Source organism: Hemicordylus capensis, chromosome 16 (genome assembly GCF_027244095.1).
Source record: "Hemicordylus capensis ecotype Gifberg chromosome 16, rHemCap1.1.pri, whole genome shotgun sequence".
NCBI classification, from domain to species: Eukaryota; Metazoa; Chordata; class Lepidosauria; order Squamata; family Cordylidae; genus Hemicordylus; species Hemicordylus capensis.
In genome coordinates this window covers 12,446,293-12,473,531 of record NC_069672.1, presented here as the reverse complement: position 1 = coordinate 12,473,531, position 27,239 = coordinate 12,446,293, and the positions used below count along the sequence as shown (strand labels likewise).

The window sequence follows — 27,239 nt, the reverse complement described above, 5'->3', positions numbered from 1 at the left end:
GCGGTGTGTGTGTGTGTGTGTGTGTGTGTGTGTGTGTGTGTAGAGAGAGGGAAGGGAGAGGATACAAAACACACAGACATTCAGCATTTGATACAAACAGTGCAAAATAAAGATTAAGCAGCTCAAAGTACCCAGTGTGTGGCCCAACATGGGACACTAAAAATAAAATAAAATTCCCTGCACTACTCTGGGATGCAAGATCAGTTTCCCCCCCAGTTTTGAGCTGTGTGCTGGAAACACAGCACCCCACACTTGAAAGAGAGTAAAGTTGCATAAGAACACAAAGCATCCCACCACCGATAATCAGGCATGGGCTTCAGGGCGGGCAGGGTCAAGGCAACAGAGAGGAGGAGGAGGAGGAGGTCTGGCCCAGCTGTGCTTAGGGGAGGGAAACCAAGGTGGGCAGGCAATAGCCAAGGAAAGAAAGAGCTGGCTTCAGGCTGTGGGCAAGGACCTCCAGCCTACGATGCACAGTCCTTTAAATGGAGCTGCATAGTATCATGGCCTCCGCAAAGGACAAGGGTGGACTCGCCCACAAGCTCCATAGACAGGTTTGTGTCCGTGTGGGTGGAGCACCCACAGGAGAGAGGGAGGGGGAGAGAGGACAGAGAGGGGAGGGGGAGGGGGAAGGGGAGGGAGAGGGGGAGGGGGAAGGGGAGGGGAAAGGGGAAGAGGGGAAGGGGAGGGGGAGAAAAAAAGATATAAGAGAGAAAAAGGAAAGAGAGAGCGACAGCAATGGGGGAGAGAGGGAGTGCAGGGGGGAGAGAGAGAGCCAGCAAGGGGGGAGAGAGAGCCAGCAAGGGCAGAGAGAGAGCCCGCAAGGGAGGGTGGGAGGGCACCAAGGGAGGGTGAGCGAGCGCCATGAGGGTGAGCGGGCGCAATGGAAAGGAGAGGGGGAGAGGAGGGGAGGGGAAGGGTGGAGAGGAGGAGGGTGTGGGAGGGATGGGGGAGGGAGGGGGGGTAAGGGAAGGGGGAAGGGAGGGTAGGGGGTGGGGGTGGGGGAAAGGGTTTGGGAGGGGGAGGGGAGGCAGAGATGTGGGGCTTTGGGAGGGAGAAGGGAGCGGGTTTGGCAAGCCTGAGAGGGGGGAGATGGGGGGAGGGAGGAGAGGGGAGGAGGAAAGAGTTTGGGTGGGGGGAGAGGGATGGATGGGGAAGGGCAGGGGGAGGGAAGAGGGCAGGGGAAAGGAAAGAACCAGTTGTGGACGTACCAGGTCTCCTCTGCCCAACGTTGACTGCAAGAACAGTCCTTGTGTAAGGGGGGGGTCAGATACCCTCCAAGATACCCCCCCCCACACACACACACCCCAGTCGAAAAGGAAAAAATGGGCCCTGTGCTTTACGTCTATAAGAGGAAACAAGCAGCAAGGTTTTCTATCTCAGGAAAGAATTGCCAAACCACTCAAGACTTTTACAAAAGAGGGTCCATAGGACCAGGAAGAGGGCAAGGGGCTCTCGTCTTCGAGGGGGACTGCTCACCCTTGGACGCAAGGGTTCGAACCCCTGCCAAACCTCCCTGCAGGCGAGAAGTCTAAGAGATGCCTCCTCGGAAGGCTGAATTTCGACACGGAGCTTTCGCATTGGGCCTGTCCTGTCTACAGCTTCCCACGGAAACCAACAGCGTTCCGTTCCATCTCTCACCCGCAGTCCAGCTTGGCTTACTCATCCTGACCTGAATGGAAACCTTAAACTAAGTGAATAAGGACATTCCCTGTCTCTGGAAGGAGGCATTTCAAAGAATTCAGAGCAATGGTGGTTTTTTGGGGGTGGGGGTGGGGGGTGTCATCAAAAATAGAGAGTCCATCAAAACCAGCCCCTTTGAATTATGTTGCCTGCATCCTACTATGCCCGTCGTTTGGGCAGACATGATCTCTCGGCCGCAAGGAAGCCGGTCCAGAAAGAGGTTTTCGGCAGAGAGCATTTTTGAATCGGCAACTTCTGCACGTCTGCCTTCCGAGACGCAGGGCGACCATTTGGGAAGAAGTGGACGAGGGAGTGGGGGGGGGATGGACCCCCTGTGGCATCTGAGACAATTCCTCCTCTTTCCCCCTCTGGATTCACAGAGACAAAAAAAACCCTCCGGATTCACAGAGACAAAAAACTGGCTCTCACCTACAAGAAATCTGGCTGTGGGGGACGCTTCTGGGGCGGGACGCGCAGAAATTTCACAAACATTCACGGCAAAGCTAATGGAGCCCACCCCCCCACCCCCAGCCAGGAGTTAAAACTTGAGGATGGTTGGCCCCGCTTTGCAGAAAGACCGAGAAGCAACTTTGCCAGCTGCCTGAGTGAAACGGGGGCCACAGGAGACACAAGAACAGTCTTTTCTGCCATTTTTTAAACGGCTCAGTGACACCACACTGTGGTGAGCTTTTAAGGCCTTATTTCAACTCTCCTAAAAGCGGCAGAAAAATAAAAGACTACTGGAGGTCGGGGGCGGGGGGAGGACAAGGAGCCTCGCCCGTATCGGAGAAGATCTCCTCCCAAAGGCATGCCCTGGGAGGCGCCCAAAGCTTCCCGTATGCATCGAAACGCGGCACTTTGTGTTCAAATTGAGACGCGAACGCTGGACAATCGGCCTCAGGCTGTGCTGATCAGGCTCCACCAGGGCCTCCACAGCCAGAGCGCCAGAAACTCCATGCCGAACTGGCAGCGTCCCAAGAGGAGCAGAGTCTCTGGGCAGACTGCTACAGTCCAAATAATTGAAAAGAAGAAAATCCACTCAGCAGCCAGAGAGCAGCGCCTGGACGAACCGGCCCCCTAAAAGCCAGATTCGGCCTTCATATTCGTCATTCCACGCTTGGTGGCACAAAAACCAATCCTTGGGGCTCACTTTGCCCACCGGCTAGCCACTTCCCGTGTGTCCGTGGCACTGCAGCAGGGACGGAGGGTGCCCTTCTTTGGCTGAGCCAGTTATTTACAATCCTTTGGGGGTTCAACGCCGGCCGCTACACGTTGCTGACCCTGGTCTCAGCGGAGATCGACGTGCTGGTTGCGGAGGTCACGAGCGATCTCTCTCTCCGGACGTAGCGGGGCTTTCGGACTGTGGACACAAAAAGGACGTTACCTCCCCTCACCCCTCTCTGGGGGCTCTGGGTTTGGGCAACGGGGCAGTTCCGAGGGTAACGAAATCAGGGTAACGGAATCAGGGTAACGGAATCTGGTCGGTTAGCACTTTCCCAGTGACTGTAGTCAAAAGCCAATTTCCACGTCGATTCAATAGATACCCACTGGAAAGAGAGTGTCTCTTATTACAGGGCTGCACAACTTTGACCCTCTAGTGGCGTTGGGAATACAGCTCCCATAATCCCTAGCTATTGGCTACAGTGACTGGGGATGATGGGAGATGTAATCCAGCAAGTGCCAGAGGACCGAGGTTATGCAGCCTGTCCTACTATAAGGCCATCTTTTTACAAAACCCTTAAATTTTATTTTATTTTATTTTAATTGTAAACCGCCTAGAGATGCAAGTTTGGGGCGGTATAGAAATATTTTAAATATATAAATAATAAATAAATATTATAGGGTCTGAAACGTGCAAAATCCATCAGTAATGGAATCAGAATCTTTCAACAGCACTTCTGATTCCGTTACAGACTTATTTTGCGTATATCAAACCCTATGTTGAAGGATTGAGTTAAAATATGGCCTATAGTAGGAGACGTTCTCTTGCCTGTGGGGATATATAATAGCAACTCGAAACTTTGCTTATGGCTACAGTCACTGAAAAAGCGCTAAAGTGCCTGATTCCGTTATCCTTAGAATTGTCCAACTGTTCCAACATTTAGAACAATATTATTAAAAACACAAACAAAACAAGCATTTAGAAAAATTAATTGTAAAGCATTTGGTATATTAATATCAAAAAGGACACACCAAAGCACCATATTTAAACACAAATATTGCACATATCAGCTTTAACTACTCTGGCTTATTATAAATGAATTGTCACTAAAATTGAGAAGCGAAATCCACATTTCCAAAACACAATGTAACTCACAAAGTGTCTTTAATTGGTGATAATTAGTTCTGAATGACGCTTTCTTTGAAGCTATTAACGTATACATTGTGGTCTCTCCCATCTCCCATCCTCCCCAATTAGTGACAATTTAAAATTTCACTATCTGTTTGTTTATTTCTAATGTAAACTGCTTTGGGAAGTTTTGTGGAAAAGCGGTATATAAATATTTGTCCTATTCATTGTTTGTTACTATATTTTAACTGTGTTGTTATACTTAAACTGTTTGATTAGTATTCGATTAGCATTATGTTAGTATTTAGGTTTTCTCCGCGTCGCTGGTCTGTGATCAAAGGACTGCATTTATATACTGCCCTATATTAAATGTCGGGGAGGTGTAACAATGCAATCAACCCCTTCTGTGAACTCAAAGCTGGAATTGTTCTTAAGTCGTTCAGAGAAACTCTCTCTGGTTTACAGTCCCAATGTAACTGCATAAGGTGATCGCAGAAAAACATTTCCCTAAACTCTGAAAGCAGTGGGGGAGAGAGAGAAGCTCTCCGTGCTTGCTTGACACTTTCCCAAATCAAGCCAAGCGGTGCTTAACAAAAAGGACAAACGCTAAGAATATTTTCCCTCTCCTCTCCTGATTAGACAGCAAGCGCCTCTTCTCTGGGGAATCAGCTTGGTCTTGAGTGATGTAGGTTCTTATTAAAACGACTCCCCAAGCGGGGGGGAAATCAAAAGCTTCCCCTATAATTTTCGTGTTTCCATCTGTCAAAGGTTTCACGTTGCAGGCACGTTTCAATCTACCGAGATCCCCGAACAAGGCACTTGGGAATCCACGAGACACACACCCCGACCCCGCCAGCCCAGCCACTGTCTGTTTCTGAACACCCATAAACAGTCTTCACTGCCTGAAATTAATCTTTTTTAAAAGTATGCCTCCTTAAGCACCAAATACGTTGTTCGGGGGGGGGGGGCTTTTATGAGGCAATATAACTTTGTATTTAGGGCTGAAGGGAGACCTGATTAGCCACGCCAACGTTTTAGGTGCTGTCAGGATGGAAATTCATTTCTTTGCTCTTGCAGAGGCACTCTTGTTTAGTTTTATAGCGATCAGGGTAGATTTTGGTTTTTTTAAAGTGATTGTTTCGAGGTCGGTGGATTGAATTCCCTGCCGTGAGGATAGCACGGTAACTCATAGGAAGAGCATCTGCTTTGGATGCAGAAGGTCCCAGGTTCTATCCCTGGCGGCATCTCCAGGTAGGGCTGGCAAAGACTCCTGCCTGAAAAACCTTGGAGAGCTGCTGCCAGTCAGTGTAGGCAATATTGCGCTATATGGACCAAGGGTCTGACTCGGTTTGGCAGCTATGTGGTCATCAGGATTATTTGTAGCTCAGCGGCAGAGCATCTGCTTGTATGCAGAAGGTCCCAGGTTCAATCCCTGACAGTATCTCCAGGAAGGGCTGGTAAAAACTCCTGCCTGAAGCCTTGGAGTGCTGCTGCCAATCAGTGCAGACAATACTGAGTGGAGGGCACAATGGTCTGACTCAGTAGGCAGCTTCCAGTGTTCCCAAGACCTCTGAGTCCCTTCCAGCTCTAACATACTACAATAGAAGAGATTGCCCCTCTTAAGTGGGCCATTTAGAGCGCTCCTCAGTCCAACTTTTTATATCCAGATTATTATATGATTGCCTGCTCCTGATTTTCACTTCTTGTCTCCACATGTACATTTAATTTGCACTGTCGACGCCTTTCAAAGTTGAGCCCCTACATAAATAAGCAGCAGAGAGCGACTCTTACCTGAAGAAGGTGGAGATAACATGGATGCCTGCAAAGACACAATGCAGTTTCTCACAGTTGAGCCTCCCTCTTTCAAGCAGGCAAATATCCCTCCAAGCTCCCTGGTGTGTCCCCACATTTTGGAGATACTATGTTCAGCAGTAACAAGTTGCAGTGCCTTCTCTGCTTTGGCCCCCAGGACATTCACTTGCACACACAAAAACACCCCCAGCTTCTAAAAACCTCTGTCTGTGCACCTTTGGGCTGCCTAATTTACAGACAGCAATCTCTGCTGCTGCCTTATGTATTTGCTACTGTGATTTAAGAGAGGCCGGGTGCTTTGAGTATTCTCCAAGTGGAAAGGTATGACAAAAATCCTTTAGTAAATTAAGCTGAACAGCAGTTCAGCATGTGGGAAGGGGTAATGCGGTACAGTCCCTCCTAGGACTGTGTGGTTGGAATGGCCCCGGTTAGAAAGTTTTTTTTAACACACACACACACACCCCTCTACAATGATTCACTTATCAGATCTAGTCATCCCCATATGGTTTCTTAAAAAAACAAAACAAATTGTCAACAGAAATTAGGTAGATGATTGAGTTCCATAATCTCTTGCCGAGATCTCCCAAAGCTTCTCCAGAAGCCCTAGCCCAGGGCTGCATAATGTCGGCCTTCTGGCTGCAGTTGGACAACAGCCCCCATCACCCCCTGTGGCAGCCAGGGATGACGGGAGTTGTAGTCCAACCACCACTGGTGGGCTTAAGTTGTCCAGATGTGTTGAGGCTTCGGCCCACTCCACAAATGGGACTCCTGGTCAATGACGTTACCTCAAGGGCGTTATTTGCACTTACTGATTCAGCAGACTCCACTACAGACCCTAAAAGGGAAGAGAAAAATTTAAAAATTTAAAAATAAAAATAAGTAAATAAGAGCATTACTGATCTGCATGCTGCATGCATTGTGTGCAAGCCTGCCCCGCAAATGCTTATTTCTACTTTTGTTTTGTTTTAAATTTTATTTATATATATATATAAATAAATATAAATATAAAAGTTAGGCCACTTTTGGGCCAGGAAGACTCCCAAAGTAGCACACAGAGTTTCGAAAGCTGCAATCTTGACACGATTGTTTTATTGTTGCTTCTGTGCGTTTCTTATCCATGTATTGTTTTTCTGTGTTTGCATATTATGTATTTTAAATCAGATACGGTTTTATATTTTTAGCTAAATACCTTTAAATGTCATTTTTATCCTGTGTTTTAACTTTTGTAAACCGCCTTGGGATTGTTTTCAATGAAAGGCGGTATATAAATCTAACCATAAACAAATAAATCAATCTGAACATGCCGAGAGCCAAACGCCAATAGCCAACAAGTTTAGCAGCAGCGGATTGTCAGCTGAAAAGTCTGTCCCCCTCCACCACCTACCCGGGGGTGTGGGGTAAATAGAGGGACGCTCTCTCTTTCGTTCTTTGCTCACGAGCCAGAAGGGAGGCATCGGAATGGGGAAACCGATGCAGTCAAAGGCCTTTTTGGTTTGACCCAGAACTGCCAGAGGCCACGTACCTTTGCTTCTTCGATAGAAGAGGTTTGGAAGCTTATTGGCTCGTTTGAGGTAGAAGAAGGATGCGACGCACAGAATGAGGAAGAGGCTGATGACAAACGTCCCGAAGATGAGAGAAGCCGCCACTTCGGGGCCACCTGCGAACCCAGAAAACAGACCCCAGTCAACAAGGAATTCCGTAATGGACGGAATGGGTTGGGTACCCAGCGGTCATTCAAGCTTATGGCAGACCCGAGGCCGGATTCTGCTTTGGGGTGGGGGTGTCTCTTAAAGTACTACGGAGCAAGGAAAGCGGAGGGAAGAAGTTGCATACCAAGAAAGACCAGCGGTGGATGGCAGTTAAGCCGGAACAGTCAAAGGACAGGTAGGGGTCCAGCCAATGGACTATCAGGTAGGGAACGTGCTCCCGCCTCCCAGCATTCCGTCCAATGGTTGAACTGATAACTGACAGGCAGGGTTCCCTGTAACAGGGGTTCCTTGCTAACTGACTCATAGGGGGACCCAGGAAACGAAGGGCCGTATACTGAGTCCATCTGGCCCAGTATTGTCTCTGCACTGGCTGGCAACAGCTCTGTACATTCTTAGGCAGGCGGCTTTCCCAGGCCAACCTGGAGATGCTGGTCTGGTGGCAGCAAGCATGACGTGTCCCCTTAGCTAAGCAGGGTCTGCCCTGGTTTACGTTTGGATGGGAGACTAGAAGTGTGAGCACTGTAAGAGATTCCCCTTAGGGGATGGAGCCGCTCTGGGAAGAGCATCTGCAAGCTTGCCTGCAGAAGCTTCCAAGTTCCCTCCCTGGCAGCATCTCCAAGATCGGGCTGAGAGAGACTCCTGCCTGCAACCTCGGAGAAGCCGCTGCCAGCCTGGGTAGACAATACTGAGCAAGGTGGACCAAGGGTCTGACTCAGTATATGGCAGCTTCCTATGCTCCTGTGCTGCCAGGGGTTGCACCTGGGACCTTCGGCATGTAAAGCAGATGTCCTATCACTGAGCTATGGCCCTATCCCTAAGCAGAAACTCATACAGTGTGCCCATGTAGTCTCTAGGGATGTGCACGGAGCCAGTTCAGTTCGGCCAGTTCCGGGGGGGTATGTGTGTCTCTTTAAGGGTGGGGGAGGGTGCTCTTATCCCTCCCGCTGCATTTCCCCTGCTGGCGCTGCCTTTTAAAACGGTCCTTCCTCGGACCGGAAGTTGTCGCTTCCCGTGTGCGTGCTGCAACCCCGAATTGTCTCCCATCCAAATGAAGACCAAGGGAGACCCTGCTTAGCAAAAGGGGGCCAATCAGGCTTGCTATTCCAAGACGCTTTGACTGGGGATGATGGGAATTGTAGTCAACATCTGGGAATCCCTGTCACAGAGAATGCTGCTGGACACTGAATTGTAAGTGCGATAAATGGCTGAACGTTTTGTCGAAAAATTCTGGTCTGAGGAGCAGGCGGCTGAAAAAATGCCGAGAGGAGGGCTGGATATCCCAGAGGGCTCCCGGTTTCCTACCCCATAAGTTGGCTAGATGCCACCCCCACCCCTAATTCTGCTGCCTGTGAAGGAGCTGGTGACCTTTGGGGTGTGTGATTTGGACTCATTTCCAAGAGGGGCCGGCGTTACTCACCTATACTGGGTGTTGGGGCGAGGGTGGATAAGTTCATTGGGGAATTCATTTCTCTGCCAGCATCTGGAAGCGGGGCGGGGACTGCGGGAGAGAAGAGAGAAAGAAGAGAGTGCGCTGAGGAGGGAGCCTCTCTTTGTAGCCACAAACACTCGAGATTTCTGGGTCGGCAAAGGCAGCAGAACGAGGCGGTACGGCCCTGCTGTAAGGCTGGACTGTACCACCTGGGACTGCAGGTAAAAGGAAGGACACTTCCAAAAGCAAACCCAACTTTTCTGCAGGTAGAAATCTAGCACGGAACTCGGCAGGAACATACTGTAGTTAACCCGAAAAGACGACGACACGGAATTGACGACAACCCCCTTAAAAGATCCAGATAAACAGACGCCAGCAAGTGTAGCCCCAGGACACCAGCTGAAACACAACGGTTTTCAACACCAACCCAAAAGCAGGGCTGGAGGGGCGAAACGAGCGGGCTTGTCTGATCTCCATGGGGAAAGGGAGCCCCTACCAAAAAGTCCCCGCTCCGGCGACTTTCCGGCTGGAGGCCCAGTAAAGGCTGCGGACCGAGAGCTCCGACTCACCGTTCTGGCAGGCGGTCAGATTGTAGTCCGGTGCGGCCGCCTCCGTCTCGTTCTTGCACTTAACGCAGCTGCCGCCGCCATCTTCGTTCCACTGTCTGTAGCAGCCTGGAAGAGAGGAAGAAGGCGGCTGAGCTGAGGCGGGCCAGGAAGCACCAAAGACGACCCTTCGGGAAGCAGGGGGTGAAAGTGGCTTCATCGGGTTTGACCAACCGCTGCCCTGAAGTGCCCCCTTCTCCTGCACGTTCTTTTTGTGTATCGGGCACGTTCTTTTTGTGTATCGGAGGCAGCAAAGAGGGCCCTCGGGAGCCACCCAGGGAGCTTTCTGATCTGCTGTCTCCGCTGGGCTGCTGGGATGGCACCCCGGAAGGCGGGAGAGACCCAGAACAGCGACCCCAAATCGCCCAAGAGCCAGGCCTGCAAATTTTGGCCACCAGGACCATTTCAGTCATGTCACCGAATGGCGCAGCGGGGAAGCAACCTGCCTAGAGAGGAGGCGGCGGTTGGCTTGAATCCCTGCTGGAGACTATATTAGGCAGCAGCGATAAAGGAAGGTGCTGAAAGGCGTCATCTCATACTGCGCGGGAGATGGCAATGGCCAACCCCTCCTGTATTCTACCAAGGACAACCACAGGGCTCTGTGGGCACCACGAGTCGACACCGACTCGACAGCGCAACCATCTCAGTGGGCGATTTCTGCCGTCCCAATTTCTGCTATCCCGATTTCTGCCATCTGCCTCCCTCCACCCGCCAGAGATGGAAAAGACGTGAGAGCACTGTTGCCCCTCCGGTTTTCTCTGTGTTATCACCCTTCTCTTTATTCCCACCCTCCCTCCCCACAAATGATTCAGGTAAAACTGCAGTCATCTTTGCACAGAGCCAAGGGTGAGGGTGAACAACCAGAGATGTGAAAGCCTGGGCGGGGGGGACGGGGGACCTGGAGGTGGGGTGGGCAGGGCTTTACGATGAACACGGTGAATATTTAGATACTGCTTCCCAACCAAGCTTTCAAAGCGGTTTACAGCGATATAAATACATAAATGAAATGGCTCCCTGTTCCCAAAGGGCTCACAGTCTAAAAAAAGAAAATGAGATAGACACCAGCAACATCCACTGGAGGGATGCTGTGCTGGGGATGGAGGGGACCAGTTGCTTTCCCACACTGCACAAGAAAGAGAATCACCACTTTTAAAAGTTTTCTTTCTTTTTTCTGGGAAAAGAAACCCAGCCCCCCCCCCCCCCAGTTCCCTGCTCTTCCCAGAGAAGCCCCACCCCCTAAGGAGAATATCCTATAGTGCTCAAATTGAGCCCCCCATTCAATTACAAACCAGGGCAGGCCCTGCTTAGCAAAGAGTACAATTCAAGCCTGCTGCCACATGACCAGCTCTCCTCCTGTTGATGCTTCTTAGGCCCTCCAACCAATGCTACATTTTAGATTGTATCCTCCTCGGGGCAGGGACCTATCCTTTGACTTAACAGGGCACTTCACAGCGTCTTTTCAATCTCACTCTGCTTTTAGTGGTAAGCCACTTGGAAGGTTTTTACGTGGGAAACCGGCCTATTAAGAGAGATTAAACAGTGAGTGCCATCTGTACTTCTCACTCAGGCGGACGAAGTGGATCAACAGCTCAATGTCACCGCCTCCATCTTAAGAGCCCAATCTGCCCATTTCGTCACACGGTGGTGGTGGGTGGGTGGGTGGGGGGCTGGAAATTAAAGCCCCCGGCCCCCAAAAGCCTGAGATCTATTATTCCATCAAGTGCCCGATGAGTGAGGCATTGATTGTGGAATGGTGCGCTGCTGTTCCGTTTTCCTCCATGGAAGCCGAGATGCCCTTGGTGATAAATTACAGCTGACATTTAATCTAAACATAAAAACGGACCTGCAGGGAAAGGAAAGCTTTTTGACAGCATTTTGTTTTTTAAAGGGGGGGGGGGAGAACAGTTTTTACTGACAAAAATGGTGATAGATTAACCTTTTAAAGATGGAGATGAAAACGCCGAAAGGCGGAGGCATCTGGTTTGCGCCCTTGCTAGATGGTTCTGAACCAGAAGAACACACACGTTGATTTTATTAGCCGTGTTAACAGCAGAGGAAGGGCAAGGTACCATTTATTATCCTTTTAATCCGGGCCCACACGGCTTGCGGATTCGAGCACTTCATAAATGCCACTTTGCTTAGAGGATCCCAAGGAACGCCCCTTAAAGCCATCCAAACTGGTGGCCGCCGCATCCTGTGGCAGAGAGTTCCACAGATGAATCCCAAGCCTCCAGGCACGGGGTCTCTCCCAGCCTTACCTGGAGATGCCACCAGGAACTGAGCCTGGGATCTTCGACATGCAAGGCAGATGCTCCGCCACTGAGCCATGATCGCTCTCCATGAAAAACCCAAATGAACACACCTCACTCACACAGGATGCTGCCTTCTACTGAGTCCGACCCTTGGTCCGTCCAGCTCAGGATTGCCTACCCTGACTGGCAGTGGCTCGCCAAGGTTTCAGGCAGGGGTCTCTCCCACCCCTTCCTGGAGATGCCGCCAGGGACCGAACTCGGAACCTTCTCCATGCCAAAAAAGACGCCTTCCCACTGAGCTACGGCCCCATCCTCGGTGTACGGAGGGCCGTATATTTGCAAGCCAAGCAGGGGCCCTACCCCGTCCCCACAGAGGTTCTCTGGCTGCCCTGCTCCATTTTCGGGGCACCTGGCTGGCCACTGCTGGAAACAGGATACTGGGGCAGCTTGCCTGTGAGTCCAACCAGCAGGTGCCACAAGCCCCTCCCTCCTCCCCCAGTTCCCCTGCCGGACTCAGACACCTACCGGTGGCTGCTTCCTTCCCCCCGCTTTACCTGGGCTCCCCGGCTTCACTTTAGCCCCTCGTCAGGATGACCACTCCCCAGCCCACAGCAGCCCAGACAGCCCGCCTTCCTCTGTGACTGATGCAGCTGCCTGCCTACCAGGGCCTGGGGCTTCAGGCCAACCCACTCCTTTGTGCGTCACAATCCCAACAGGACGACCTACCTGGACTGCACTGGCTGTCATCGGGGCACGTGGAATTCGCCTCCATCCTCTCCGCGCAGCATTCTACCTCGGACTCCTGGAAGGCAACGGGGAAAACGGTCATTTCCCAACTCCCTCGGAACTCATTTCCAATGTCAATCAAGGGGGGGGGGCAGTCAAGAGGCATCGCCTAGCCGTTGGGAGGCATTAGACGGTGGAACAGCCTGCCACATGAGAAGAGCCTTGCTGGGTCAGGCCCGAGGCCTAGCTGGCCCAGCGTCGGTTCCCCGCGGGGAATTCATCCAGTGCTCACACTTCCAGTCTCCCTTTCATATGCAAACCAGGGCAGACCCTGCTTAGCTAAGGGGACAAGTCATGCTTGCTCCCACCAGACCAGCTCTCTTCCTGTGTCCCTTCCACTGGGAGATGGAGATGGTAAGAAACAAGGGGAGCCCTCTCTGACTACTCAGGAAGAATCCCTTTTGTTTCCTACCTTCTCAAAAACGGCCGTGGAAATGAGACATCTGGGGAGAGATCTGTGTGGTTCTGGGTTCTGGGTGTCCCGCTCGTCAAAAAGCTGGGGGGCACTCACCACTGGCAAGCGGATTTGTACGGGTCTGGACATGCGCAGCCCTCACACACATTTTGCTAGTTTTCTCAAAAAAAGCCTCCTTTTTTGTTGTTTCCATCCGAAGTGGCTCCAGACGTTGGCTTGTGCCAACAGCGGCACCTGCTGGATTTCCGCCTGCCAGGAGCGGCTTCGCCTCTCTGCTAGGTGTAGATGCCTGCACTCTACAGATGCCTGTCTGGAAGTCTCAGTATCGCCACCTGGCCACCAGTCAAAAGACGGTCTCGAGGAGAAAGCCAGGGCTTCAAAGAATTTCGGGAAAGCACCTATCATCGCGGGCAATGCATCACAAGAAACCCCCAGGTTCAGCCTCGCACGGACCCAGGAGCCCAGCTCAGGGAGAAGCATATTTTGATTTTCTCCTGGTTGCTCATTCGATGCGCTGATGTGCCCGAGAGTTATGCATACCCCCCCCCCCGTCCTTTGGGGTGTGCGCAAGGCGCAGAAGCTGCGAAGAGAATGCTCTCCCCTCCCCGAAACGGCGTCTATCCCTCGTCAACACCATGCCTGCCATTCTGAAAGGGAGGGCGGAGGTCGGGGGAGCATGGAGACACATGTGCGCATGCGCGCGCGCACACACACACACGCTGGAAAGAGAGCTGCTCCTTTACAGAAAGGCGGCACAGTGCCCAGATCTCAACGACAGGCACGATCTATTACCATATGTATCCTGCTTTCTACTTGACAGAAAACTGGCCCCCCGTCTCCCCATAAAAGCCTGCCGCGGCGCATCGGGGAGAGCGGCGCTCCGAGCCAGGCGGGTCTGCTGCCAATTAATAAATTAGAATCATTTTTAAAGCCTTACGGGGGCTGGTGCCAAGGGTGTTCTTAATGATACGAGCCGACTCGAGCGGAGAGGCTCTGTCGGCGGTTCGGCGCATCTGCCAGTTTTAGCTACCGCCTGGGTTTGGGGGACAACGTGTGGGGCAGCTTCAGCCCAGCTAGCGGCTCTCTAGGGGTCTTGCGGTAGTGAGCGTGAATGGTCCCCTTTGCTAAGCAGGGTCTGCCCTGGTTTACATTTGGATGGGTGACCACGTGCGAGTTCTGGAAGATATTCCCCTTTAGGGGATGGGGCCGTAGCGCAGTGGAAGAGCATCTGAGGTCTCAGGTTGACTCCCTGGCAGCAGGTAGGGCTGGGAGAAACTCCTGCCTGAAACCTGGAAGCGCTGCTGCCGGTCAGTGTGGACGACACTAAGCTAGATGGTCTGACTCTGGTATAAGGCAGCTTCCTAGGTTCCAGAGACAGGGCCTTTTAGATTGTGGCCCATCGGCTCCAGAATACCCTCCCGGATTAATTTCACCACACCCTTTTGCCCTCGGGGTTTTAAAGCAACACTTGGAAGACTTCTCCTTTTTAGAGAGGCTTCTTGAATTTCCCCTTCTTGTCTGTTCTAGTGGGTTTTTAATTTGTAAATCTGGTTTTAATCGGGTCTTGGGCTAACTGAGTTTTATTCATTTAACAGTTCCATTGTTGTGAGCCGTCCCATGTATAATAGCCAAGAGGATATTACCCACACCCAGGAGAGCTAGTCTTGTGGTAGCAAGCATGAATTGTCCCCCTTTGCTAAGCAAGGTCCACCCTGGTTTACATTTGGATGGGAGACTACATGTGTGAGCACTGGAAAATATTCCCCTTGTTGCAGGGCTGCTTAACTTTGGCCCTCCTGCAGATGTTGGCCTACGATTCCCACAATCCCTGGCTATTGGTCACTGTGGCTGGGGATTATGGGAGTTGTAGTTCAAAAACAGCTGGGGGTGTGTGCTAAGTTGTGCAGGACTGCCTTAGGGGATGCTTCAAGCTCCTGCATGCTTGAAGGTTCAAAGTTCCCTCCCTGGAAGCATCTCCAAAATAGGGCTGGGAGAGTCTCCTGCCTGAAACCTTGGAGAAGATGCTGCCAGCCTGTGCAGACAACACTGAGCTAGATGGACCAATGGTCTGACTCCGCATAAGGCAGCTTCCTATGTTCCTATATAGCATGATGAACTGGAGGATCTGAGAAAGGGGTGCATGTCAAAAAGCTGTGCTACGGAGGACAGCTAAATTCTTCGAAAGGAGGGCGTTCCCTTCGGCGAAAGCAAGAAGGATGCGACTGCTTTCAATTTAGATTCCAAGTTGCCGGCTCGGGGAATTCTGGTCACCTTCTCCAATCCAGTCGTCTGCCCTGATCCTTCGGAGGCTCTTAAATCGAGATAGATACGGCGAGTCATCCGCGAGCGAATAGGTAAGGAGATTAAAAGCAGACCCAGAGGGAAGAGTATATCATTCAGCCTTGATCGGCTTTGTAAATCAAACTTGTAACGATTAGAGCACGCGCCATCCATCTGACGGGAGGCTGGGAGGGGAGGACAGGGAGAACCAGGAAAAGGCAGAGAGATTACTTTAAAGGTGTGCGGGCTGTTCCCCTCTGGAGGAGGCAAGCACCAGCCTTTGACCACTGGGGATATAATTAGGCTCGAAAAAACGAAACAGAATCCTGTGCTAGAGGAATTCAAGGAAACCGTGTAATGCATGCAAATGCAGACAAATCTGCATATTGTGGAAGGCGTCCCATTTCTAACTAGACACCAGTCGGCAGGCATCTTCTAGGAAGAAGTCTCCCTCCTCACACACAGGGAATGCCTCTTATACTGTCCCATTTCTAACCAGACACTGGGTAGCAGGCGTCTTCTAGGAAGAGGCATCCCTCCGACACGTCGAAAATGCCTCTCATACTGCAGAATTTGTTCCATTTCTAACTATACACTGACTGCAGGCATCTGCTAGGAAGAGGCATCCTTCCTTGCACACAGGGAGTGCCTCTTCTCAGAAGGTGCCTGCCATGAACTCTGTGAGCTACTTCTAAAAAAAACAAATAAGCGGAGGGACATTTTAATTCAGAATCGTGCAATCGACGCCCATCTAGCTCAGTACGGTCAACTCTGACTGGCAGCAGCCTCTCCAAGGTTTCAGATTAGATCCATTCCCAGCCCCACCTGGAGATCCTACCAGGAACTGAGTCAGACCACTGGACCAGCTCAGGATTGTATACTCCAGGAGTGCACAACTTTGGCTCTCCTGCATATATTGGACTACAACTTCCATCATCCCTGACTACTGGCCATTTTGGCCTCAGATGATGGGAACTGTAGTCCAAAAACAGCGGGAGGGCCAATGCTGTGCCGCCCCGGTCTACACTGACTGGCAGCAGCTCTCCTGGCAGCAGAGCACACAGCCCTACTTGGAGATGCAGCCAAGGACATTGTGTGTGCAGAAACAGATGCTTCGCCACTGAGATAGGGCCCCACCCCGGTCACTGCATTTAATCCAACGCTGGACCGGGACATCAGCATCGGGTGTTTCTACACAGTCGGGTTTTACCCGCTCTCAATCCACTGAAAACCCCACGAGACGTACCAAACTATCAGAAGACTTGGTGACTTCCGCTCCGAGGATGGTGAGGAGGAGGACACACGAGACGCCCATGCCCGAGAGAGGAGCAAAGTCTAGTGGGGGAGAAGGAGAGAGAGAGAGAAAGTTACAGAGCACAACAGCAGAGCACACCGAACAAATCTTGCCCGCACTGCCACCTTGCTGCTGAAACGTTTCACGCCAGCACAGAACCTGGTGGGCTGAACGTCCCTCGGAGGGCCCAGCTTTCAAAAAACGGTGCTAATTTGGAGACATCCAGGACGGTCACTGCTGACCCAGTGGGGCAGGTTTCTGCTCACATAGAGCTGTGCAGTTGCTAGGAAACGGAGAGGCTTATCAACTGGCTTACAGCAATGGCCCATTCCACACCCCGAAATCCAAGAGGTGGAAATCAATGAGATTGCAGGCGAGGAGCAGTAACCACCAGGCACCGTCGCCGATAAAAAAAAAACACCCCTCCTTGAGTACACGACTAGCCGGGATCGATACGAGATGCAGGAAGAGACAGAACACGAGCAAAGCGCAAATAGGTTTTTGGACAACACACACACACACACACACACACACACACACACACACACACCACCCATTCTCAGCACAGCCAACACTGAAATCTTCATAACAGGTTCCCCCTCTTTGCAAATTACTAACCGCGGAAGCTCTGCTCAGCCTTGCAAAGTTCAGTCCACGGACATCCTTGCGGGAGTGTAAGCCAGTTGCCATATCTCGACTCAACCCACTTCGCAGGGTTGCTGTGAGCTTGCCTATGGTGGTTGGTGGCATGGACACTGGCCAGAACTCCTCGGAAGAAGGGAGCTGTCCAGTTTTTGGATTCTGAACTTTCCAGGCGGGTACTCAATGGCCTGCTTCACATAGTCATTTGAATCTAGGTTTAATGATGGTTACCGTTAGCGTAATCGTGTGAACTCACACCAAGGGGCAATTCCAGGAGTAAAGGAATCCAGCATGTTACCAATACTTCAGTGACTGTAGCCATAAGGAAAACTTCAAGCTGATACTATATATACCCCCTGAGAAGAGAACATCTCCTATTATAAGGCTATATTGTTATAAAATCCTTAAATACTGTAGGTAGTGTCTGTTAAAATACACATCAGTAACAAAATCAGCAACCATATCAAAAAAACTTTGATTCTCTTTACTGCTGCATTTTGCACATTTCAGACACTATAATATTTAAGAGCGGCCTTATAGTAGGAGACATTCTCTTGCTGGTAGGTGTGTTTATAATATTAACTTGAAAGTTGGTTTTGGCTACAGTCATTGAAAAAGTAGTAGCATGCTTAATTCTGTTACCCTTGGAATTGCTCAAAGGTGGTTTATGGCTCAAGATGAACCTGAGATTCCCTCCTTGGCGTGGGTTCACACAGCTAATGTCGGTAACCCATATTAAACCTAGATTCTATTGACTGAGCCAACCACATCTTATTCTGAAACCACACATTGGATTTTAATTGAGAAAAATAGTGCCAAACAAAGGACTCTCCGTGGGCATATCAATTCAGGGAAGTAAACCACCACTCCCCTAGGGCGAGCAGAAATCTCCTCCAGGGGACCAAAGAAAAGTTTTTGCCCCCCCCCCCCGTTTAAATTCACAAGCAACAAATTAAACAAAGCTATGTGCGGACGAGTGAAGAGCGCCGTCTTTTGTGTGTGATTAAAAATGTGCCAACAACTTTTGGTGGGCCCATGTTCAAAGCTGCATTCAGCTTCAGATTTTGTATCAACAAACCAAGAAAACCCCACGTAACATAAAAAGGGCTTTGACTAAATTAAAAGGGTCGTGGGGGGGGGGAGCACACCAAGAGGAATCGACACCAACTCTACAGAACAAATTGGGTTTTTGATAAACCGAGATTAGAAAAAGATGCCTCACTGGCTCGCAAGTGATAATTGGATGTGGTTTTCTCCCCCCCTCCTCCTCTGCCTTAGAAGATGAAGCATTCTCTGATCTCCAAAAGCCACACTAAATTTAGCTCTCTAAGCATGGGGTAAGGAATAAACCATCTTCATAGGCACCACTGTCCTCCGAACCAGTTGCCCACTCACTTCTAAGAGTTTTCTTGCACCGGGGAGGGACGTGGGTAGAGGAGAGGCAAACTTAACAGGGAGAAAACAGACAAGGGCTATCTTTACGCTCAGACCCAAAGATGCAGATATCAAAGCACCTTTGCTGGCAGAGCCTCAACACTCTCTGTCCACTTTCTCCACACCATGCATGATGGGAGATGGAGGAAGCAGGAGGAGAGCAAGAAGGGAAGATGATGATGATATTTGTATCTTATTTATCTAGCCTCTTGCTCTTCCCTCTCGCATTTTGCCTCACTCTTGTCCTCCTCGGCTAGCATGTTTCCTTCCGCGGCTGTCCAAAATAAAGGCCCATTGTTCAAAAGACGCCACTATCCTGTTCTGATGGTGAAAGGGCTCTGTGCGGCTTGCGTATCTGCACCAGGAAAACAGGCTGCACAAAACACAGCCGTGTCTGTGTTAGAACCCGGGGGCGGGCAGACAAAGAAGCCGTCTCCGTCAGTTGCTGGAGATTTTATGGGGCGGTGGGGGGGGAGAGGTTCCTTCCATTTCGGTCCTCTCCTCTCACCCCCAATCTGATCTACTTACTTACCAGGCAGGGGAGACACCTTGATCATGAAGGAGATTTTCCCAGGGTGAGGCTCAGCCATTCCACTGCGGGTTGTGCGGACAACGCATAATGACACAACACATCATCAACCTGTGGAATTCTCTGCCACAAGATGTGGCGGCAGCCAACAACCCGGATGGTTTTAAGAGGGGGTTTGGATAACTTCATGGAGGAGAGGTCTATCAACGGCTACTAGCCTGATGGCTATAGGCCACCTCCAGCCTCAAGGGCAGGATGCCTCTGAGTACCAGTTGCAGGGGAGCAACAGCAAGAGAAAGGGCATGCCCTCACCTCTTGCCTGTGGGCTTCCCAGAGGCATCTGGTGGGCCACTGTGTGAAACAGGGTGCTGGACTAGATGGGCCTTCTTGGGCCTGATCCAGCAGCAGGGCTGCTCTTATGACCCCTGCGATTTCCCCAAATGTGGGAAACTCGACTGCATAATGCCTGAGAAGGGGCAGAAGCCTGCCCCCGCAAAAAACACCACCAACCCCCAGGCTGGGCAGAGAACAGAGATGCTCAGGAGCTGTAAATCCGCCATCGCTTTCCTCTCCCCCTCCCCTCACTCACCAACTCTCGCGAGAGTTGCCATGCATGGGATTAGCCACGGGTACGTCTAGGAGAATTATAGATAGATAGATAGATAGATAGATAGATAGATAGATAGATAGATAGATATGGCTCCCTGTCCCCAAAGGGCTTGCAATATAAAAAGAAACATAAGATAGACACCAGCAACAGCCACTGGAGGGATGCTGTGCTGGGGATGGAGAGGGCCAGTTGCTCTCCACCCTGCTCAAGAAAGAATCACCATGTTAAAAAGGTGCCTCTTTTTAATCCTTCCTGGAAATGCTGCCAGGGACTGAACCTGCGGTCTTCTGCATGCAAGAAAGATACTCTTCCACCAAGTTAGGGCCCCACTGCCGGAGGGGAATACTTTGCAGTGCTCACATGTGACCTCCCATTCACATGCAAACCAAGGCAGGCCCTGCTTAGCAAATGGGGCAACTGATGCTCAACACCAGACCAGCTCTCCTTCCCAAAACGGAGGCTCTGGCAGCATTTCTTAGTAATTTTATTACCTTCGTAATTTAAATTACCTTCGTAATTTTAATTGTTGAATTGATTTAGGTTTGATTGTAATTGTTAATTGATTGTAATTGTTTTTATTTTAATGGAAACCGCCCTGGGCCATTTTTGGAAGGGTGGTATATAAACCTAGATAGATAGATAGATAGATAGATAGATAGATAGATAGATAGATAGATAGATAGATATTCTGGCTACAAGGTGGCAGGCAGCACAATGTCATAGCAGCCTGTGACTGCCTCTCTCATGATCACTTTCCCCCAACGCTGATCAAGCTTTTAGCTCACACACAACCAGAAACTGGGAGCGCGTCCAGTTCCCAAAGGTGGGTAGGATGCTTGTCCGACCAGCCTAACGGCCACGAGACCTTATGCCCGACTGTTGAGGGACTTGCAGGTTTGAGTTTGCGGGAGGGAGACTCCATCAGACTACAGGTCAGTCCAGCCGATCAGCTTAAGGGCCGATCCTGGCCCATGGCTGCAAGTCGTTACGCTAAAATTAGAACATCTGCCCTACAGCTGAACCACCAAGCAGAGGATGGCGAGTCGATCTGCCGCTGGGCCTCTGCAGCGAATCGATCAGCCCGCCTCGGACGATGCTCTTCATGTTTTCATTCTGCCCGAGCCAATATTTTCTCGCCACGGAAGTCAAGCTGGGTGTTAACTGCCTGGAGCTCAGCGCGCACACAGGCATATGGCTTAATGCCAGTACGGCTTGGGATTCGTTTCTCAGCATCTGACTGGCTGAGAACTCCAGAGCCGGGCGACTTACAAGGAATATTCCCACTCCTTCTGTGTATGTTTCCCCAGTCTTTCTTACTTGACCGTAAGAAGTGGGCCATACCCCCAAATCACACAGCTTTAGAGGCAGGATTCTCCAGGGATGGAGCCCACAGCTCAGTAGTAGGGAATCTGCTTTGCATGCAGAAGGTCCCCGGTTCAATCCCTGGCAGAATCTCCAGGTAGGGCTGGGGGAGACTCCTGCCTGCAACTCTGGAGAAGCCGCTGCCAATCAGTGCTGACAATACTGAGCTGGAGCGAACACGGGTCTGACTCAGTAAGCAGCATCATATGTTTATCAGCTGCATACACAGCTGAACGGTAGAGCACCTGCTTTGAGTGCAGAAGCTCCCAGGTTAAAACCCGTGCGGTTTCTCCAGGTAGGGCTGGGGAAGATCCCCTGAGCCTGAAATCCTAGAGAGCGGCTGCCAGTCAGTGCTGACAATACTGAGCCGTTGAGGTGTCCCCGTGTGTCACTCACTACAACTGTACCTGATTTGGTTCAAACTGGCTAGGCGGTTCACAAGTTAGCCCATCTGCGCTACAAACGTTGATGCGCCCGCCATCTTGAATCGGGTTGGATGACGTCTTTACAAACTACGCCATTGAGGTGTCCCTACAACTGTACCCGATTTGGTTCATATTGGTCCAGGAGCTGATAAGTTGATAGGGGGACCCACGGAATGCTGGGTGATCTCATAAGCCTACTGGAAAGTAGGCGAAAAAAGTGAAAGTACTAAATATAGACCGCACATTTTTAAAAAAAACGATACAAAAGAAAAGGTTCAAGCATTGTCAAACCTTGCCAGTGAAGCGCTATAAGGAGAACGCACAGGTCCACCCCATTATCCAGGAGTGCACCCCACTTAATGAGGTTTCTGGAGACGCGGTTAAAGCATTGAGTCTGACAATAGCAGCCCTTAAGACTACCGTCACAGCATTAGGACGCGACGCCCACCGCAAAACTTTCTCTTCTCCATAGAAGAAACTAGGACACTGGTGCAAAAGAAAGATCCTAACGAACAGCGGGGGGAAAGCACAGGCATTTTCCTCAAACGCTTTCCAATTTCCAAACCATCAAACAGACACTGGTTGGGTCCAAACTTTACTCAAGCTGGCTTCAAGACAATTTCACGAAGCGAGAAGTCAGATGTGTATCACCGCTCTCCGCTTTAAAAAAGAAGAAACAAGACGGAAGTGTGAAGTTTGAGGCAGGAAAATGAAACTTCCTGTGAAGCAACAGCTTCACGGCAGGGCCTGAGCTAGATTTCTCTCGGCACCCCTTAGGGACTAGAAGCTTGGCAAAGCGAGCAGGGTGGCTTGGCTTAGACAATTTAAATCCGCAAGAACAAAAACGTCTAGATTTGGGTCTATTCCTTCTTCAGATATTGAAACTGCATACTAGACGGTTTAATTTATTTGTCACTTTCTGGGGAAAGTAATCTGCGAGCCACTTTTGCAGGAATTTGCCACTTTTCAGGCCCCTGGAGGAATGTACAAGTTCACGCACACAAGTCTGGAAAGGCGATGCAGAAGCACCACAAGTTGCATCGATGATCAATACTGATATCTGAATGAGAGGCACAACTCATAAAAGACATAAGAAGCTGATCTGGTGGTGGCAAGCATGACTTGTCGCCTTAGCTAAGCAGGGTCTGCCCTGGTTGCATATGAAAGGGAGACTAGGAGTGTGAGCACTGGAAGAGATTCCCCTTAAGGGATGGAGCTTCTCTGGGAAGAGCATCTAGGTCTCTTCCCTCCCCTGCAGAAGATGTTGGTTGTATCCTAAGGAACTTTCACGAGGGCATCTGTCATGGGGATGGGGCTGTAGGCCCATTGTAGAGCTTCCACTTTGCATGCAGAAGGTCCCAGGTTCGATCCCTGGCAGCATCTCCAGGTAGGGCTGGGAAAGATTCCTGTCTGAAATCTTGGATAGCTGCTGCCAGTCAGTGCAGACAGTCCTAAACTAGACGGACCAAGGATCTGACTCAGTATACGACAGCTTCCTATGTACTGAGTCAGACTACTGGTCCAACTAGCTCAGTATTTCCTGCTCTGACTGGCAGCAGCAGCGGTCTTTCCCCACAACCGTGCTCTCTTGTCTAAAGCTTTATACGGACACTCCTGGCATAGATGTGGTTCTTATCCCCAACGCACAGTGAGGTAAGACAGTCAGTGATGGGTGTGTTGGAAACTTTTGCCTACTCAGAAAGGGGTCTTGTTTTCCTTTTTCTGCTGCCCAACTGGCCCCAGCTAACTGAGCAAAGAGACACCTTTTAAAGTGGTGCTTCTCTTGTATTTAGCAGGAGGAGAGCAACTGGCCCTATCCAGCCCCAGCACAACACCCCTCCAGTGGCTGTTGCTGGAGCCTAGCTTCTGTTTCTTTTTTAGAGTGTGAGCCCTTTGGGGACAGGGGGCATTCTAATTTATGTATTATTTATTTTTCTATGCAAACTGCTTTCAGAACTTTGGATGAAGAGTGGTATATAAATATGCATAGTAGTAGCTGCATAACCTGCCCTACCAGTAGCCAACTTTGACTCATCCCATCCCTTGAGCAACAGCCCAACTTTGACTCATCCCATCCCTTGAGCAACAAACAGAACAAACCAGACATTCTTCAGAACGAAACAAAAACAAAACAAAAACAAAAAAACACCACCCCAAGCTCAGGACTGCATGTAACGTACAAAGCTGCCTTCTACTGAGTCAGACTGCTGGTCTATCTAGATCAATACTGTCAACACAGACTGGCAGCGGCTTCTCCCAGGTTTCAGGCCGGAGTCCCTCCCAGCCCTATCTTGGAGATGCTACCAGGGAGGGAACTTGGAGCCTTCTGCATGCAAGCAGATGACCAGTGGGAGGAGAGTTGGTTTTGTGGGAGCAAGCATGGACCGTCCCCTTTGCTAAGCAGGGTCTGCCCTGGTTTGCACTTGAATGGGAGACATGTGGTAGCTTCTTTAGCTATTCATAATTTCCAGTTTTAATTTGAACCTAGTAATTGTTTTCAACCTGACTTTAAAAAAACCACACATTAATTCTACTACTTGTATCTGTGTCTATGTTATTGTTGTAAGCCGCCCCGAGCAGTATTGCACTGGAGGGGCGGGGTATAAATATTTTAAATTAATAAAAAATAATAAATGTGTGAGCACTGTAAGGTTCCCTGTCTGGCAGCATCTCCAAGATAGGGCTGAGAGAGAGACTCCTGCCTGCAACCTTGGAGAAGCCGCTGCCAGTCTGGGTAGACAATACTGAGTTGGACGGACCAAGGGTCTGACTCAGTAGAAAGCAGCTTCCTGTGTCCCACAGAGCTATGGCCCCATCCTCTATTTAGGTACATATTGCAGAGAAGGAAAAGCTTCAGCCAAGAAAATACAAGCTGCTACCGTCTCTACCCTACTGAAGGTTTTGGAATCTTTCACCCTGTCTAGAATGCCTGCTTCTCCTCTTCTCAGATTTTCTTTAAATCAGGATTGCTTGGGCTAAGTATACGGACATGTTTTCCTTCCACACCATCTTCAGAACTTTTCACTACTTTTCCTTTCCTTTCCAGGAATGTCTTATCTCCCGGAAATAAAGCTGATTTTAAGGTAAAGTTGTGCCGTCGAGTCGGTGTCAACTCCTGGCAAACCACAGAGCCCTGTAGTTGTCTTTGGCAGAATACAGGAGGGGATGACTGTTGCCTCCTCCCGCGCAGTATGAGATGATGCCTTTCAGCATCTTCCTATATTGCTGCTGCCCAATCTAGATGTTCCCATAGTCTGGGAAACATACCAGCAGGGATTCGAACCGGCAAGCCACTAGGCAAGTTACATCCCCGCTGCAAAGGTAGCATGTTTATTTTCCTTTTCCAGCCTGCAGAGATCTCCAGTAGCAGCCCAGCTTCCAGGGGAAGGTGGTGGGGGGGGAAGAGGTGTGTTTCTCTTTGGTATAATGAATCACCCATTCTGCTGAACCGCAGAAAACCTCCAGCTGCCACAGGTGAAACTCTTGAGAAATAAGATCTCCAATATGAATTCTGCTTCTTTGCTTTTTAAGGCCCAGCTGACTCGAGGCCCGACTTACTGACTTGGAGAATTGGCTCTGGTCACAAAGGAACCAAGTTCCTAGTCCTCATGAGCAGGAGGACGGTGGGGCAAGCTTATAAACTGCACCTCCACAGGATGCTTGGTCTCAGCCGGAAAAGGATAAAGTTTGAGCTACTTCTATAGCAGACTGAAAGCTAGGGCTGAGCAAATTAGTGTGCGCATGCACACACCCCGCTTTGCAGGAAATTTATCACTTGGCTTCTCTCAGTCAGGTCACGAAATCTGCCTCACGACGGCAACAAGCAGAGAGCAAGCGAAGGCAATGACAGGACAGAATGTTGTGCTGTAAAGCGCTGAACACAGACACACACACACACACACAGAGCAGTCTCAAGCCAAAGGAGGAGGAGAATCTGGAACGGCAGCTAGGAATATTATCGGTGCACGCAGAGTACAAGACGTTATGTTCCCGTGCCTACAGATCCACATTATTTTGTCCGCTCCGTGCACCTGATGGGCTAGGTTCTTTCCGAAGCAAGCTCACACGACAAGTCAACTCAGCTTTAACCCGCTCTTTAACCTGCCAGCTACCCACTGTGGCCATGAGTCAGGGATGATGGGAGTTGTAGTCCAGCAGCCGCAAGAGGGCCACAAAGCTGTGCTGGGAAGTCCTAAGCGAATCACTAGTCTCTCTTTCATTCTCTCCCCCCTCCTCTCCACCTGTAATACGAGGTTGATAATATTGACCTACATTATGGGATTATTAAAAATATGAAAGCACTGAGTGCACTCTAAAAACGCAACATAAAATGATTAACACGAGATTTATGCATTTACAAGATTTCAGGAGTCTAAATTTCCCCCGACCCCAATATATCGGAGCCTAAAATATTCCCCTCAGAATAGGTTGAGACCCCAAGATTCCCCCAACCAAATGAAATCTAGAAGCAAAGTCACTTTTTCCGGGAGGGGGGCGGGTTTCCATTAGGGAAAATACAAAAACCATTCTCTTTTAAAACAGATGTTGAACTGGCCCTATCTACCCCCAGCACAGTACCTCCAGTGACTGTTGCTGGTGTCTATCTTTCTTTTTAGATTGTGAGCCCTTTGGGGACAGGGGTCCATCTTCTTTATTTGTTATTTCTCTGTGTAAACCGCCCTGAGTCATTTTTGGAAGGGTGGTATAGAAATTGAATGAATGAATGAATGAATGAATGAAAACCTGTTTATTCAGACAGGCCTCGTGAGGTTCAGTTTCTGGGCTCTTTTGTTTGACTTTTGTGTCATTTCCATATTTGTTTACTGTTTGAGCCTGGTGTTTTTAAACTGAACTTGGTGTGTTTAAAAATACTGGCATGTTTTATTTACAGACATAATGTATACACCTTTGAATGCAACTGCAGAAAATGCAACATACCAATGAACTGAAATAAAACCGGTCATGAGATTCATGTTATACTGCCAGTGAATTCTCAACTCTGCAGCCAAAGCACTCATAAACCGCTCACCTAAAATATGTGGGAGCCCCAAACTGGGATAAAATTGAACCCAAACGTAAAATATACCTTACATATATGTGGGAAATCAACATAAAATATGTGGGAATCAACACACATCTACCCAAATAGCCCCCCTTCCAAATATGGGGAGTCTGATACGTCATCTTGCTTGAAATATAAGACACGCTAGAGCCCAAATGGAAACTATAGCCCCCCAAATGTATGGGAGGGGAAAAAAATATGGCCTCCAAAATATATAGGACCCCGTGTGGGGTAGCTCCCAGAGCCCCCCAAACACAGCTCCCCCTCCCTATATAGGGGGAGGACACATGTGGGAGACCCCTCCCCCAATACGACTTACCCACACTCCTGGGTAAGCAACCTTCTTCAGACCCCCAAGTGTGGGAGAGTCCCCAGACTCAGCTTCCCCTCCCTCTATAGGGGGGAGGAGGACACATGTGGGAGACCCCCCCCTAATATGTGGGAGCTCAAGGCTGCCCCTGGGGGGGTGAGCTCCCCCCACCAGGTTCTATCCTCCCCATATTGGAGGTGGGGCAAAGCTGTTGCCTACCTGCCCCCCTGGAGGGCAACGGGGTCTCCCCTGCAGCGCCCCAGGGGCTCCCACTTCGACGGGAGGGGGGAGAGGGAGGCCAGCCAAGCCCCGC

At 50.1% G+C, this 27,239-nt stretch overlaps 1 protein-coding gene across 1 annotated transcript; it reads right to left on the bottom strand.

Moving 5' to 3' along the window:
• Positions 1 to 1,765: 1,765 nt before the first annotated feature.
• On the bottom strand, positions 1,766 to 27,239 carry C16H1orf159 (chromosome 16 C1orf159 homolog). The gene is made up of 9 exons (XM_053280938.1): positions 27,146 to 27,239; positions 16,505 to 16,593; positions 12,504 to 12,579; positions 9,490 to 9,594; positions 8,909 to 8,989; positions 7,305 to 7,439; positions 6,592 to 6,617; positions 5,762 to 5,789; positions 1,766 to 3,040 (listed from the first exon to the last, which is right to left on the bottom strand). Exons 2-9 carry the CDS (start codon positions 16,571 to 16,573, stop codon positions 2,946 to 2,948), a joined length of 615 nt encoding a protein of 204 aa, XP_053136913.1. The 5' UTR covers positions 16,574 to 16,593; positions 27,146 to 27,239; the 3' UTR covers positions 1,766 to 2,945.